The sequence below is a fragment of the Papaver somniferum genome, chromosome 2 (assembly GCF_003573695.1).
Source record: "Papaver somniferum cultivar HN1 chromosome 2, ASM357369v1, whole genome shotgun sequence".
In the NCBI taxonomy this organism is placed as follows: Eukaryota; Viridiplantae; Streptophyta; class Magnoliopsida; order Ranunculales; family Papaveraceae; genus Papaver; species Papaver somniferum.
Genome location: NC_039359.1, coordinates 48,235,107 through 48,251,783, shown reverse-complemented (window position 1 = coordinate 48,251,783; position 16,677 = coordinate 48,235,107). Strand labels below are relative to the sequence as shown.

The following is a 16,677-nucleotide window of genomic DNA, read 5'->3' as shown; positions in this document are numbered from 1 at the left end:
ATAACATATCATACATATAAAAACTGATCTCAGTTTATCGAAACGAAATGAAACAGATAGGGAGATAACAGCTTAAACAGATAGATTTCAACGACGATAATTAATTACAAATACATAATTCAAATGCAAAAAAGGTCTTCTGCAAATCTAAAATTCTCAATAGCTCTAAATTTTCTCTCAATAAAAACGAAAACTGAAACACAGATCAAAATGTTTAAAAACCTTCAAGGAATCTGTCACTGCACTTTGTAACTCCCTGCTAGGTTTTATCTTCACTGAAAAGTAGAGCTGATGATTAGTAACTGTTACCATTTATTTGTGTCTGTTGATGTTTAGTTTCACGCCTTTCTCCTGTCTTTACTTACAATCCTAAGCTACCCATTTTAACCAACGTGGGAAGCTTGCACCTTATGCAGAAACTCTTGAAAAAGAATCAAGTAGATATCTACTCTCAGCTGAGAAATTCACTTTCTCTGCCTTCATAACAGTTACCTTTACCTTCAGATCTTCCCCGTAACTTTCTTCTTTGATTTTAAGCCTGAGAATGAACTGATGGAAGAGACGCTGGCGAACTAGCTCCATAAACTTCATATCATCTTCTTGTTCGTTCTTCAGCTGATACAACTCCTTAGCTGATCAACCCAAGATCTCCTCCCCTGTTTCTTGGAAAGCTGTGACCCAAGTTAATCCTGTATTATCTTGTATTTGAGCTTGAAGAAGATATCGATAATCACACTCGTCAAACTCTTGATTGCATCTGTCACATTGCCATCTGTTGTTACTTGTACTGACTACTTTCTTAGAGCACTGCCTATCTCCAATCATCAATGGACAAGCTGTATAACAGAAACTATCTGTCTTAATAAAAGATATTGCAGCTTTCAAAGTAACCCAATCAGGCTTCTCTCCCCTTCCGAGACCATCGTTTTTAATCTGTGCAACTGTCTTACGTATCTCATTTTTTGGTCCTCCTTGACTCAGGTCTCTAGAGATGGACAGTGCAGCAGTATTCTTACCTCCTCTGTCAAACCAATTTCTCAATGTATGAGCTTCAGGGAAATCTGGATTGATGAAGAGTTGGCTAGATGAAATTGTCCCCACTGATTTCCCACTGAAGTCGCTTACTTTACCTGCTTTAACAGCTAAAACTGGAGATAACCCACAATCAAATATCTCTTGAAGCGCTCAACCTTCTTTGTTGCAAAATTCACCCCATAGAGTTATTTCGACAGTCCTGCTGGATCCATCTTTTAAGACCAGTGTTCTTCTCTGTGTTTCCATACCATTCTTTCTCGTAATAGGAACCGATGGATTGACAGTTATGACAATGCCAATGACATCCAGTATGGAATTGTTCACCACATTCTCAATCTCAGAGATTGGCGTGAAAGAAAATTGCAGTTGTGGTATTGCACTGTCCTCATCTTCACATCTTTCCAACGTGGAGGTTTGTTCCAAGAATATCTCCCATTCATTTTTGAGATGGTTGAAGTCTCTTCGAGCAGGTTTGAGGCTTCCTTTCGATACAACATAAACTTTTCCAACCTCAACAGAACCATAAAACCGATCAACAACAGCATTGAAGCAGGTCACACGAATTTCTCCTCCATCAGAATCAAGGAGATCAAACGAGAATACCTTGCCATCTCCCCTGGCGTTGTTGTAGCGGCGGAGATCACCTTTTGCAGTTACTCTGGCCTTTATTGCCCAACGACCCTGATAAGGATTCAAGGCAGCAATTGGGATTATTCGAGCAGGGGCTTCATTCTTCACAATGGAACCATGATTCCTGTAATTCGGTGCTGGAGGTTGGTATGCAGGTTGTACAGTAGGACGGAAGTTTGCAGTCGTATTGCTATTACCAGTTGGGGCTGACATATTACTATTAATCCTGGGCTGGTATCCACCATTATTATCAGATGGAGCACTTTGAGGTTCACTCATAACTTTTGGGTTCCCAATTATTGCACACTCAGGGATAATAGTCTCCATGTTCAGTATAAGAATAATCCTGTACAAAACAAGTAAATATCAAAACAGGAAAGCAAAAAGGAAAAGTCCCCAGCATTTCCAAATAAAACTAAGAAGCTCAATAGATATTAACTTTATAATTTCCAAGAATCGCTGTTGCAAACATGGTACAAGTATTCACACTAATTTTGTTTGCTTACACAAATTCCAATCTGATTTTCCCCAAGTACTTAATACATTAGCAACACACATGTGGCAGGCAGACAACCACCAAAACCTAATCCATGAGATTCTTAGCTGGTTAAGAGTCAATCACAAGATTCACAACCACTGGTGATAAAGACGATAACAACAAATCCTATAATCACATGTTCAGTTAGGTGAATCCTAGGTGCCTTCTACTGTAACCAACACAATCTCGGACAAACCGATAGTAAACTGAATAAAGCATCGTTTAACTCCATGTTTTCTCACTAACTTCGCTTCCTTAAGAAAATTCTACTTCATAGTTCACCAAACATTCAAAATATTATTCATAAATATACATGCTTCGTAATCTATATTCAAACAGGAGGCACACACTGACAAAATCTGTTAGATTCTTAGCTGATAAACACACAATAGTCTATAGCTAACCAGAACAATACCAGATAAACCCTACTAGTAAATTGAACTACACATCATTTCAAAAATTCACTACACATGTAGCTAATACACTACTAATACACATGTACATGCTTTGTAATCGCATATGGCCATATCAAAAGGCAGGCAGACAACCGGTAAAACCTAATCCCCGGATTTTCCAAACGTGGTAGAAAGCATGTTTTGACACTAATTTTGATTGCTTATACAAATTCCACTCTGAACAGACAAATTATGGCTCAACTACACCTTCCGGTTTTGTAGCCTGTACAGGATATCCCCAAGTAGCTAATACATTACTAATACACATGTACATGCTTAGTAATCGCATATGGCCATATCAAAAGGCAGGCACACAACCGGTAAAACCTAATTCATGAGATTCTTACCTGGTTAGACTCGATCACAACCACTGATGCTACACACAATAACAACAAATTATATAATCACACTGTGTCCTTCAGTCAGGGCTAACTCTGGGTATCCTCTAATCTAACCAACACAATCTAGGAAAAAACCGCCAGTAAACTGAATAAAGCATTGTTTAACTCCATATTTTCTCACTAACTTTATTTCCTTACACAAATTCTAGTTGATAGTTCACCAAGCATTCAAAAAATTACGCACAATTATACATGCTTAGTAATCAATATCAAACGGGACGCACACAACGACAATATCTGTTAGATTCTTAGCTGATACACACAACAATACAGTCTATATATGTACCCACAGAGTGAAACTTCAAGTCTTACCAACACAATATCAGATAATACCTCTTAGTAAATGGAACTAAGCATCATTTCAGAGATTGATAACACTAATCTCAAAATAATTGAAATCAGACAGAAAATTATATTGGAATTCAGGAAAATTTACTTCCAGTTTTTGAACAGTATTACACATATAATCAATCAATTGTACCAGATACCCTTCACGAATATCTCCACTGAACACTTTAACATTCAACTGAGATGCTAACACAGCATATTGAGTCGAAACCGAGTCAGAAACAACTATTCAAAGCCGAGCTTGTGTTTTTCCAGCAGGTCATTATGTGTTAACTCTATAGACATCTTTTACTGAATTTATGGATTTTGAAGAGGAAAAAATGATGAAAAATCTATGAATAGTCTCAGAACTATGAGACTAAGAAGATAAAATATAACTAAAATGGAAAAACCTCCAGCATTTTTGAACATGGTACAAAATATATCTTCACACAAATTTTTGTTGCTTACACAAATTCCACTCTGAACTGGACAAATTATGGCTCAACTACACTTTCAGTTTCTGTACAGGATCTTCCCCAGTACTTGATACATTATTAACACACATGTATATGCTTAGTAATCCATATCAAAAGGCAGGCAGACGACCACCAAAACATAATTCATGAAATTCTTACCTGATTAGAGTCAAGCACAAGATTCCAACCACTAATGATAAACTCAATATACAATGACAACAAACAAATTCGATAATCACATTATTTACTTCAGTTAGGGTTAAGTTTAGGTATCTTTTAATCCAACCAACACAATCTCCGACAAAACCTCTAGCAAACTGAATAAAGCATTGTTTAACTCCGTGTTCTCTAACTAACTTCGCTCCTTACATTGCTTAATAGTTCACCAAGCATTCAAAATACGATTCACAAAATATAGTAATCTATATCAAACGGCAGGCACACACCGACAATGATTCTTAGCTGATTAACACAATAATACAGTTGAAACTTCTAGTCTAACCAACAGAATATCAGATTAAACCTAGGAGTGAACATCATTACAAAAAAAATTGAAATCAAACAGAAAATTAGATCGGAATTCAGAAAAACTTACTTCCGATTCTAATAATATTACACATGTAATCAATCAATTGAAGAACAGATCCTTTATGAATATCACCATTGAACACTTTCTCATTCAACTGAGTTTTACTAACACAGCATATTGAGTCGAAACCGAGTCAGAAACAAGTAATCAAAGCCGATCTTGTGATTTACCAGCAGATTTCATATCTAATACTTGAACTAGAGGCTTTAAGTTCGTATCAGTTCCAGTAATAGCTAAAGTTGCATTATGTGTTAACTTTACAGAATATTATGGATTTTGAAGACACTAGAGCTAAACTGATGAGAAATCTGTGAACAATCTCAAAATGATGAGACTAAGAAAATAAAATATAACTAAAAGGGAAAAATCCCCAACATTTCCGAACACGTACAAAACAGTTACAAACTAAGTTTGCTTGCTTACACAAATTCCACCCTGAACTAGACAACTTACGGCTCAACTATACCTTCAGGTTCTGTACAGGATCTTCACCAGTACTTAACACATTTACTAACACACATGTATCTGCTTAGTAATCCATATCAAAAAGGCAGGCAGACAACCGCCAAAACCTAATCCATGAGATTCTTAGCTGGTTAGAGTCAATCACAACCACTGTCATGATAAAAACAATAACAACAAATTCTAAAATCACACCATTTACTTCAGTTAGGGTTAACTCCATGTATCTTCTAATGTAACCAACAAAATCTCGGACAAAACCCCTAGTTCACAAATCATTTAAAAAATCTAACAGATATACAGCTCGGTAACCAATATCAAACGGCAGGCACAAACAGACGCTAACAAAATCTGTTAGATTCTTAAGCTGATAAACACAATAATACAATAGAAACTTCTTTTCTAACCAACACAATATCCGATTAAACCTAGTAATAATCCGAAGTGAGAATAATTTCAAAGAATCGTAACACTAAAAGAATTGAAATCAAAAAGAAAATTAGATCGGAATTCAGAAAAACTTACTTCCGAGTCTGAATAGTATTACACATGTAATCAATCAATTGAACCACAGATCCTTTACGAATTTCACCATCGAACACTTTCTCATTCAACTGAGATGCTATCACGGCATATTGAGTCGAAACCGAGTCAGAAACAAGTAATCGAAGCCGATCTTGTGATTTCCCAGCAGATTTTATGTCTAATACTTGAACTCGAGGTTTTAAGTTTAAATCGCCTCCAAGAATAGCTGAAATCGAATTCTGAGTTAATTTCACAGACATTTTCACTGAATTTTTATGGGTTTTGGATTATGAAATGAACGAATCTGGATGAATCTGAGCTTAAAATGATGAGAATCGACGAATAATCTCGATTTATGAGATTACGAAGATGAAATTAATGAAAAAAATGAAGATCTGTGAAATTTGGAGACGATGAAGAAATTTTCTAGGGTTTTGGAAAAAAAATGGAGCGAAGTTGAATCGGATGTTTTGAAAGAAATGAGATAAATAGGGATAAATATACGGAGAGTTTGTGTATATGACTAGTTTGCCCTTAATATGTTGCGTTTTCTGGGGGACAAGATTGGTTCGCACGTGCATACGCACGTGCAATCTGGAAATGGAGCCCTCACTTTTGCGGGCAGAGCCTGATGTAGCACTGGTTGTAAGTGTATGTTTAAGTTTAATATAGAAAATTACTGATATAACCTCCCTTTCATTTTCTAACTAAATTTATGTGGGCGTGAAAAAAGGGCAGTTTTGAAAATCCAAATTTCGCAGCTACAAAACTTCATGAACAGTGCCCAAGGGGTCTTCCTTTATATAATAGAATTGATAGATAGATTTTTAGAGGGGTATTTTAAAGGTTTTAAGAAATTTATTAAGGCACTCGTATGTGAAGGGAGTTGGGTTTATGAGAAAGGGTGCTTTTATCAACAAAATGTGTGGGTTTAGCCTATTGATTGATTAAACACAAAATTGGTTAAAAAGACCAAAATCAACAATTTCTAGATGAAAAAGACATCTAGATTTTGATACTGTTTAAATATTTCAAATGTATACAGTTTCATCCTGCCCATTTTCAAATATTTTTTCTTATTTTTAATTTACACAGGATGCATCCAGTTTCATCCTCGCTATTTTTTAAGTTTAAGCCAGAATGAATCCAGTTTCATCCTTGCTTTTATTTTTGTGTCCATTTCACCTATACTAATTTTACTCGTCCATTGGAACCGTGTTTTAAAAATATTTGGACAAATGACCAGTTTTCCGTTGATTAAATCCGTTATCGGGTGTGCACGCATTTTGGTGTACTTCCACGTGAATATCTTATAATCACTTTCGAGCACAAAACTGATACTCCACCCGCCCCAAATTAGATGAGCTAGTTGGTTTTAAATTTTGTCCAATAAATAGCTTTTCAACGGTATGAAATTTACGAAAAACCGTAGTATAGTTTAAGAGATAAAATAATTTCTAAATTTTACTAGTTATTATCCATAAGGATATAATTGTAAAAAATACTTAAACATACTCCCTTTTCTCCTTGCCTTAAGAACTGTGAAAACTACAACTACCTCATCTAATTTGGGACACATGGAGTATAATTGATGATTTTATAGGATAAAATATTTTTTCAGTCACTTTGGTGCAACTATGATCAAGAAACGAACAAATTTCATAGAAAATAAATCATAAGTTTCTCTAATGGAATTCACTGCATCAAAATGAGCAAAGTAAGATTGTCTATCTTTTCAAAACAGTGATCGTTTTCAGAAAAATAATTTTATGTAAAAGTCAAGACTTTAGGTAATTTAGATATTTTAAGAGCCATGAAGAAATTAATAACAAAAAAAAGAGTTAAAAATGATTTTAATAAAATTTTAAAGATCCGGGGTTTCATTTGATTTCACATGAATATATAGTTTATAAGTTGGTCTTGAAAACGCGAAGATACAACACCCACACCCAATTATTTTTTCGGAAATCTGTATCGAATAAACTCCAATATAATTCAGAGAGCACTAACTTAATGAGACTTAATCAAGAAAGATATCAAAGAGCTTTATCTCTTTCTCAAAACAATTAGTAAATCAAACAGATAGAAATCTGTTTCCCACATATAAGTGTATTATATTTCAATTATATAAAGAAAATATAATGCGGAAAAAAATAACACAAACACCAGAAATTTTGTTAACGAGGAAAACGCAAATGCAGAAAAATCCCGGGACCTAGTCCAGACTTTAACACCACACTATATTAAGCCTCTACAGACACTAGCCTACTACAAGTTAACTTCAGACTGGAATATAGTTTAGCCTTAACCTAGTCTAACACCGATTAAGGTACAATCACGTTCCTTACGCCTCTTGAATCTCGTAAGACCCTGCGCACTTGATTCCCGAAGATGACGTCCTTTACAGCCTAGAAGTTGCTACGACCCAAAGTCGAAGACTTATAAACAAATCTGTTTCCCACAGATAAGTGTATTATATTTGTTGTTTCCGTCTTAAGATAAAGATCAAGGTGAACAGGAAACTCAACTAATAACCCGGTGTTATACTCCCGAAGAGCAGCCTATAAATATTAGTCACCTCACAATAACCTAACTAATTAATAGAAGAAGTTATTGCGGAATCACAAGAGTCTGAGACGAAGAAACTGTTGTGATTTCTTTTTATATCTTACCTATAGGAGATAAACCTAGAGAAAATTTTAGAGAAGATTACACTCAATAACATAGAAAAAAGAAAGATCAGATACACAACTACAGAGAAAATAGTTGGACCTGGCTTCACGAATCCCAAGCGAAGTCTTTAAGTCGTTAAACTAGTAATGGTTTTCAGAAGAACTAGAAATCTATGTTAAGAGAGAATCGACTCTAGTTTGCAACTAGGACACACGAGAGTGTCGGGATTAGGTTTCGTAGATGCTAGATATTCTCCTTATATAGTCTTTCAAATCAGGGTTGCTTACAATCAAAGCAAAGATAGCTTATTAACAAAGAAATTACCCTTAGATGAACACCTGATTTAAGATTCAAGCTAAGTTTTCTTAGAAATAAGAAATCAATCCCCGTCATTAGATATTTTAGCTTGATACACACAAATGAAATTTACTTATATTCAGATATGGATGAACCATACCTAAACGTGTACAACAAGTTGGATCAGTAACAGTTAACCGAAGTTATCCATATGAACACTTTAATTAGCTTAGGTATATTCATTTAACACTTTTGGACTCAATCTGATAATCAACCAAACATGATAGATAATAAAATGTATCTAAATGTATTTAAGAGAGTTGTTCAAATATTCACTATCTCATAGAAATATTCATGAAGCATTTGAAACATATTCGGCTTGGTTTGTAAGTGTACAAAGTATATACAAGAACCAATTCATGAACATAATGCCACAGTTTGAAAACTGAGTTCGCATACCTTAAAGCATTAAGAATCCAAGGGATTCAGTTCGCAAACGAACCTGAGTTTTCATGAGTATAGACAATAGTTAGCATACAGAGTATATGAACAAGTTTTCATACTTACCGATTTTAGAACCTAACCACTGAGTTCGCAAACTATCGTTTCGGATCTTTCCTAGTTTTTCCGTTCTCAAACACTGTTGGTAAACCAAAGTTCCGGACCCATCACAGATAAACTCGTTCGCAAACAAGAGTTCTGAACCCAAACTAGTACTTCACGATTCGCATACTAAATACGCATATTGTGTTGTATCCAGACATTGGTAGTAGTTCTCAAACTGTCGTTAATCGGTTTGAAACATCCTTAGAGGACAACCATGGTAATCTTACACGTACCACTAGCTTCAAGTAATTTTCAAGTGATTATTTGATCAATATGAAATATCCCGAGTTAACATCAAATGAATGTCTCACACAGATCATGTAAGATGTTCAAGGTAATTTTCACATGATATTGTTGACTTAATATTTAGTTTCCAACAAATGAATTGTTTACAAATAAAGTTGTCAAGTAGATGATGAAGCATTCTAATATTTAAACTCGTATTTCGTGAATTATATAAACGAGATAAACTCGACTTGAAATTTCAAATGTGTATAACACAAAGTCTATATAGTTATACGACTTAGTCTTATTAGAAGATAGAATTGAATAGACTTCTGAGTGATAGATAAGTTTTAGTCTCCACATACCTTTTGTTTTCTAAGTTCCCCCCAAGCTCTTCAGTAGATCTTCTTCTTCAATTGGTGATCAACGCCGTGAAGTGAAATGCTCAACTACACACTTCTATCCTAATCCGAGACATAGCTATAAGTAGACTAGAAATCAAGATATAGTTTTGATCAACTAAACTTGACAAAAAAGCTTGAGATAGCAACGCTTGCGAGTTCGACCGAGCAGTGCTCTAACACACAGAGTTTTACTTTCCTACAAAAATAAGCACATTCCGAAACGTATAATTAAATCAGTCATTATTTTCATCCTTTGAATTAACTTAGGTAGATAGTAATATTTTGCGTTTGGGGATGCACTCATTTATATTTTTGATGTATGTAAAACACCGTAAGAAGAACATATTCCAGAATATTATCTTTTAATTCATTACGGTTTGGTCTTTATGAAGGAAAAAAATGGTGGTCAAAGTGCTAGATAGTGTGAGATAAAAAGTATGAGAAGATCCTCTTAAAATCTATGTATTTAGTTTGCAACTCCCTTCGTCCCCTACGGATAATCAATTTCAAGTTTGCAAAATTCTTAAGACATTGGCCAAGAAGGAGGGGATGAATATTTTAAGGTATTTTTCTAATTGTAACCTTATGTATAATAAAAACTAAAATTTATAAATGGAAAATCTCTTATCAAGGATTTTTGTAAATTTGATATTGCTGGAAAGCATTTTAAAACATCTATGTAAAGAATTTAAATATGGGTACCAAATTATACATATTTTTTTATTTTAAGATCTAATAACATTAGTTAATTAAAAGGGTAATTTTAGAATATGACCTTGTTTATTTATGAAGTTTAACTAAAAGGATAATTTTAGAATATGACCTTGCTTATTTATGAAGTTTAACTTTGGAAGGACAAAAACCTAAAATGAAAAGGTCAACAATGGTGCGACAGAGGAATACTAGAAAAGTAGAAGCTACGGCTGTGTTGGATAATGTGAAAAAAAATAATTCTATGGAAATAATATTCCATGGAATCAATATCCTGTGAAAGATAAGGAAAGGCTTTTCATGTAATTAAGTTTAAAACATATTTTAATGACCCTATAATTTCATGGAAATCAGTTTGTAATCAAACGACGGATACATACTACTTCAGTGGAAAGATATCTAATTACATGGAATTAAATCATATCTAACAGTCTTATATGCTTAAAGAAAACCAGGAAAAAAGAAATAAACAAATAAAATTAAAAACTAAACTAAAGGCCAGATGAAGTTATAACACCGGAGAAGTATGTATATATAACTTTTCTATATTTATTTTTAAGGTTAACATGAAAGTCTTCTACATATATCCACCCCCACAATAAAGATCATTTTTTTTTCCAGGTTTTTTCTCCTACGGTGTTCTTTTTTTCTTTAGGTAGATTGACGGTAGCATTCTAAGAACATCGATCGAATGATTTCATTCGTTGACATGGTAACCCTTCTCTTAAGTTCACTTTTGACAGCTCTATTTATAGTTCGATTTGACAAGCATTCCCTAAGGATGCCTTTTTACATATCCCTAATACACAAAATACTGCATCTTGAATTTTCTCGTAAATTCTTTCGATGTCTGTTTTCGTACCACCGTCCCGTTTTGTTATACCATCTCTATTTCTCATTAATCGTTTACCTCTCCTAATGATACGTGTATCAGTTCCAATGAGTATAAATTTCTTTATAATCATGGCAGTTGAAATTGTTCCAGTGTCATCTCTAGTGTCATTTTCTTATTAACAATTCTCCAAAAGCCTTTCAAATGTTTGTTTTGTAAAATTTCTGAAAACTCTATTTGCTGAATCAATATCTTCCTTGCTAGTTCTGAATTCAATTTATATTTTCCATCTAGTTCTGGAATTCCCTATAACTTCTCTGTCTTCAGTGGTTGGTGCTGGAGCTTGATACTCTCGTTTTCATTACCGGCACCACCAACCAGCACCGCGCAGCACCGCCACCACCTCCTCCTCCGCCTCCAACCAACACACAAAAATTGGTTTCATTGACAAAAACTAGAAAAATAAATGAAACCAAAGCTGGTTTCAACAAAAACTAAAGAAAAAAAAATGAAACCAAAATTGGTTTCAACATAAAATATCACGAAAAAAATTCAATTTCGCTGATGAAAACTCAAGAAATAAAAGAAAAAACTCTTATGAAACCAAAAACTTATTTCGATACAAAATTATATATTGTATCACCAACAGTATTGCTTCCGTCGATAAAAATTCAAAACAAAATCATCAAAAAGGAAGAAAAACAGTAAGAAAGAACTGAACTATAAAAAGAAAAAACATGTGAATTTACTATATTAAAACATTGTACTCGTGCTGGTATAGAAATGAACTATAGATGAAACTGAAATAAACAAATAAATGAAACTGAAACTCATTTCAACAAAAAATTATCGTATCTCCAACAAGATTGGTTTCATTGACAAACTAAAAAGGAAAAGTGAAACAAAATTAGATGAAACCGATACTCGTTTCAACATAAAATTATCGTATCACCAACAAGATTGGTTTCGTCGATAAACACTCGAAAAAAATGAAACAATATTAGATGGAACCAAAACTGGTTGCACCAAAAATTACGGAGATTGGTTGCGTCAATAAAAACTAACAAAAATTAGATGAAACTAAAATTGGTTTCACAAAAATGAAAAAAAAAACAGATGAAACCAAAATTGGTTTCACCAGTGAAAAAAGAAAAAAGAAAAAACCAAAACTGGTTTTGTACAAATGCCTCTTCAGCATCTCCACTAAAGAGATGTGGACTTGTGAAGTACCTGCAAAAGAAATTATAAGAGTTATTATAAGTGCATTGAACATATGAAGCAGATAAAGGGTATATGAACATCTAGTATTCTAGTTTACCAGATGAGGAAATAATTGTTTGGTCCTTTTTTAGGTGGTCCCAAGTCTGTTTGGTCCTTTGGGAAAACGCATTTCCTGTTTGGTCCACAATTATTTGAAAATATAAACTGGACAAAACTATTCTTCTGTACTATTTTAGCATTAATTTTCGTAATTTTTCTATTTCCATAATTATTTGAGTTCATTCTCTCTGATGAACCCTAAACTTCCTATTTTTTTTCTCGTAGGAGTTCATTCTGTTTGATGAACTATGAAATGTCTGGTAATGCTTTTTGTAGATTCAAATTCATTCTTAAAAATGAACACACAACAAAAAATTCATTAATATGAACAAACATATTTCATTCTTAAAAAACAGAGTTCATTCGTAAAAATGAACACCCAATCAAAGTTTCTCATCATGAACAAAAATCAGAATTCATTCTTTCAAATGAACACCAGTCAAAGTTCATTATTAATTATGAACAAAAGCCAGAGTTCATTCGTCAAAATGAACACCCAATCAAGTTCAATATTATGAACAAAAATCAGAGTTCATTCTTTCAAATGTACACCCAATCAAAGCTCATTATTAAATCAGAATTCATTTTTTCAAATAAACACCCAATAAAAGTTCATGATTATAAACAAAAATCAGAGTTCATTCATCAAAATGAAGACCCAATAAAAGTTCATTATTATTAACAAATATCAGAGTTCATTCTCCAAAATGAACCCTATCAAAAACAACCTAATTGAAACCTAGAACAGAGTTCATTCTATAACATAAAAAAATAATAAAAATAAAAAAACAGAGTTCATTCTTTAACATGGACACACAACAAGAATTCATAAAAATTGAAAGTTCATTTGAAATAGAAGAACAAATATCAACAAAACGTAAATCTTCAGCATCTTCAACAAAAGAAAAGAAAACAGAAAATCTTCATCATCTTCAACCACAACAACAACAATAGCAACAACAAAAACGTAAAAATCTTAATTCTCTTCATCATCATTAGCGTCTTCATCATCATCTTCTTTAAAAAAAGAAAAAGAAAAAAGAAAGTAGATATGGAAAAAGAAAAAAAGAAAAAAAAAAGAGAAAAAAAATTCTAAAATGATTCCCTTATCTCTTAATAATTGAGTATATATATGATCCACCAAATGGGTAATTCTGCCACTACCAAATGACAATTACATCATCCATGACGTCACCCAGCGTGGGTATTGTCCACCCTTTGACCAAAAAATAATTTCTAAGACCAAACAACAATGTATATTTTAGAAAAAGACCAAACAGACATTTGACTGAGTCAACTGGACCATATATGTGTTAAAGCACTTCTCGGTGGAACTCGCAAGCGTTTCTATCTCAATCTTGTTTGTCAATGTTAGTAATCAAAACTATAAGTCTTGATTTCTAGTCTACTTATAACGATGTCTCGGACTAGGATATATTGTGTGGATGAGCATTAGACTTCACGACGTTCATCATTTGAAGACGAAGAACTACTAAGGAGAGCTTGTGGAACTTCATCAACAAAAGGTATGTGGAGACTGAAACTCATCTATCATTTGGAAAGTCTATTTCTATTCTATCTCCTATATTGAGACAAAAATCATATTGCTATATAGTATTCGATTATACACATTTGAGATTTCGAGCCGAGTTTAACTCGCTTACATATTTCTCGAAATATGTGTTGGTAAGTTTTCGCTTCAACCAAGTTCATCTTATATTCTTGACGAAAGTCAAAATATAATCATGTGAAAATCGCCGAGTAACATCGTACATGGTTTATGTGATACAATCATTTGGTGTAGACTTGGAATGTTTTGTAATGATTATTTCAATAACTTGAAAATTTCTTTGATACTAATAGTTCGTGAAAACAGCTAATGTCATCCTCTAAGAATGTTTCAATGATTGAAATAGAGTTTAGAACAATTGGATATAAGCATAGTATGTGTACTTGCATACATATGATCCATGTCCGGTAACCATAGTATGCATACCCGTATGTGTACCTGTTGGTTTATGAAAGTCCGGGTACCTAATTAAGTACACATATCGGTATGCGTACTGGCGTAAAGTTTGGGTCCGGAAATTTCTTATGTGTTTGGAGGTATGCGTACCCGTTTGCATACTTGAGTAGTTAATTTCTAGAATCGGTTTGTTCATGAACTAATACATTTATATAATAAGGAATATAATCTTTGCAAACCGTGGCTATAATGTTCATGAATTGATTCGAGTGAATCAAACAGATTTTGCTTCAATTGTGTTCTTGTATACTTCTATGATAATATAACAATTGAACAACTCTATAACTAGTTTCATTTGAGTCATTTGAACCTGTTGTGGTCAAGATGAATAAGGTTGATATGAAAGTGTTCATATAGCTAACTTCGGTTAACTACTATTGATCCAACCTAGTGTACATGTTTAGGTACGGTTACTCAAACCTAAATGAAGGTACATTTCATTTGTGTATAACAATCTAAGTTCGATCTAACGGTTGAAAGATATTAGCTTGAGTTTAATCAGGTTTTCATCTAACGGTGAATATTGAATGCTTTGTTACCAAGGTAACTTAGATTGCAAACCCTGATTTGAAAACTATATAAGGGAGAACTCTAGCAACTGGGAAACCTAATCCACACACCTTCTGTGTGATACTAGTTGCGACTAGAGTCGATTCTCCTTTAACCTTAGGTTTTCACGAAACCTCGTAGGTTACCGACTTGAAAACATCATTCGAATTCTAAAGCCATACCCAACTATTTTCTCTGTAGTTGTGTGTTCGGATCTTACTTCTACTATCGTGATTGAGTATTATCTTTTCTAAGATTTGCTTAAGATTTATCTCCGATAGGTAAGATTAAAATAAGTCACAAACATCTTCGTCTCATCGTTTGTGATTCCACAATATATTGTTTCGCTTCCATACGATTAAGATTATTATGAGGTGATTGATAATATACTAGGATGTTCTTCGGGAATATAAGTCTGGTTTATCAATTGGTTACTGTGCACCTTGATTTATTAAAAGACAGAATAAAACTCATAAGTATTTCTGTGGGAGACAAATTTATCTATTTCAATAGACTTTTCTGTGTGAGACAGATTTATTTATCAAGTCTTCGACTTTGGGTTTTAGCAAATCTTGGTTGTAGGTGAGATTATCTAAGGGAATCAAGTGCGTAGAATCCTGCGACGTAAGGAGCTCAACTGTACCTTGATCAGTGTGATATTGATTAGGGCTCAACTACATTCCAGTCCGAAGTTCATTGGTAGTAGGCTATCGTGTCTGTAGCGGCTTAATACACTGTGGTGTTCAAAGATGGACTAGGTCTCTGGGTTTTTCTGCATTTGCGGTTTCCTTGTTAACAAAATTTCTAGTGTCTGTGTTATTTCTTTTCCGCATTATATTTTGTTATATAATAGAAACATCACAGATTGTGTGTTAAGTTCAATCAGTTCTTGAATCCGACCTTTGGGTTGTTGATTGAATTGATTGACACTTTGGATATTTGTTTGTGATACCATCCAAGTTATTTCTCTTATTCAATCGGGCTAAAAAATTCCTACTTATTTGATTGCGGATTGAATTGAGAAATTGAGATGTAAACTCTTTGATATACTTTTCTATAGATTGAGTCTGACTGTCTAGTTGATTCTCTTGAAAGTATATTGGAGTTTGTCTATTCAGATTGCCGAACAAAATATTGGGTGAGGTTGTTAGACCCCTGCTTTTTCAATTGGTATCATAGCAGGCAAACACGTTTAAGACCTCATAAGTCTATGTTCGTAGCGATCTAAATATGGACAGAATTGATATCTCTATAAGTGTACCACTAGTCTTCGATGGCTCAAATTACTTATGGTGGAAAACTGCTATGCGTGCTTTTCTTCAAGCGCGTGATTTTTAATCATGGGTTTATGTTGTTAATGGCTATGATCCTCCGTAAGTTACAGAAGGCGATGTAACAAGTTCAAAGGATATTGGTGAATATGATGCTGCCGAGATTCTTGCTGCAAAGCAAAATTCTAATGGACTAAATGTTATCTGATAGACACATTTTTGTGTCTAATTTGTCTCGATTCTATATATTGATAGTTCTCATTCTTGTATTTATTTTGGTATTTTATCTCTTTGTAGGTGTTTTTGGAGAAATAAGCTTTTG

At 33.7% G+C, this 16,677-nt stretch overlaps 1 protein-coding gene across 1 annotated transcript; it reads right to left on the bottom strand.

Annotated features, from left to right (window-relative positions):
• Positions 1 to 92: 92 nt before the first annotated feature.
• LOC113347573 (replication protein A 70 kDa DNA-binding subunit A-like) lies at positions 93 to 5,906 on the bottom strand. The gene is made up of 2 exons (XM_026591250.1): positions 5,442 to 5,906; positions 93 to 2,011 (listed from the first exon to the last, which is right to left on the bottom strand). The coding sequence occupies exons 1-2, from the start codon at positions 5,699 to 5,701 to the stop codon at positions 1,186 to 1,188; spliced, it is 1,086 nt and encodes a 361-aa protein (XP_026447035.1). The 5' UTR covers positions 5,702 to 5,906; the 3' UTR covers positions 93 to 1,185.
• Positions 5,907 to 16,677: the final 10,771 nt, after the last annotated feature.

Excerpts from the sequence above, each read along its gene's own strand:
- LOC113347573 (XM_026591250.1), bottom strand. The coding sequence starts at position 5,701 with ATGTCTGTGAAATTAACTCAGAATTCGATTTCAGCTATTCTTGGAGGC. Across the intron at positions 2,012-5,441 it reads AATACTATTCAGACTCGGAA|GATTATTCTTATACTGAACA; the intron begins GTAAGTTTTTCT and ends TGTTTTGTACAG.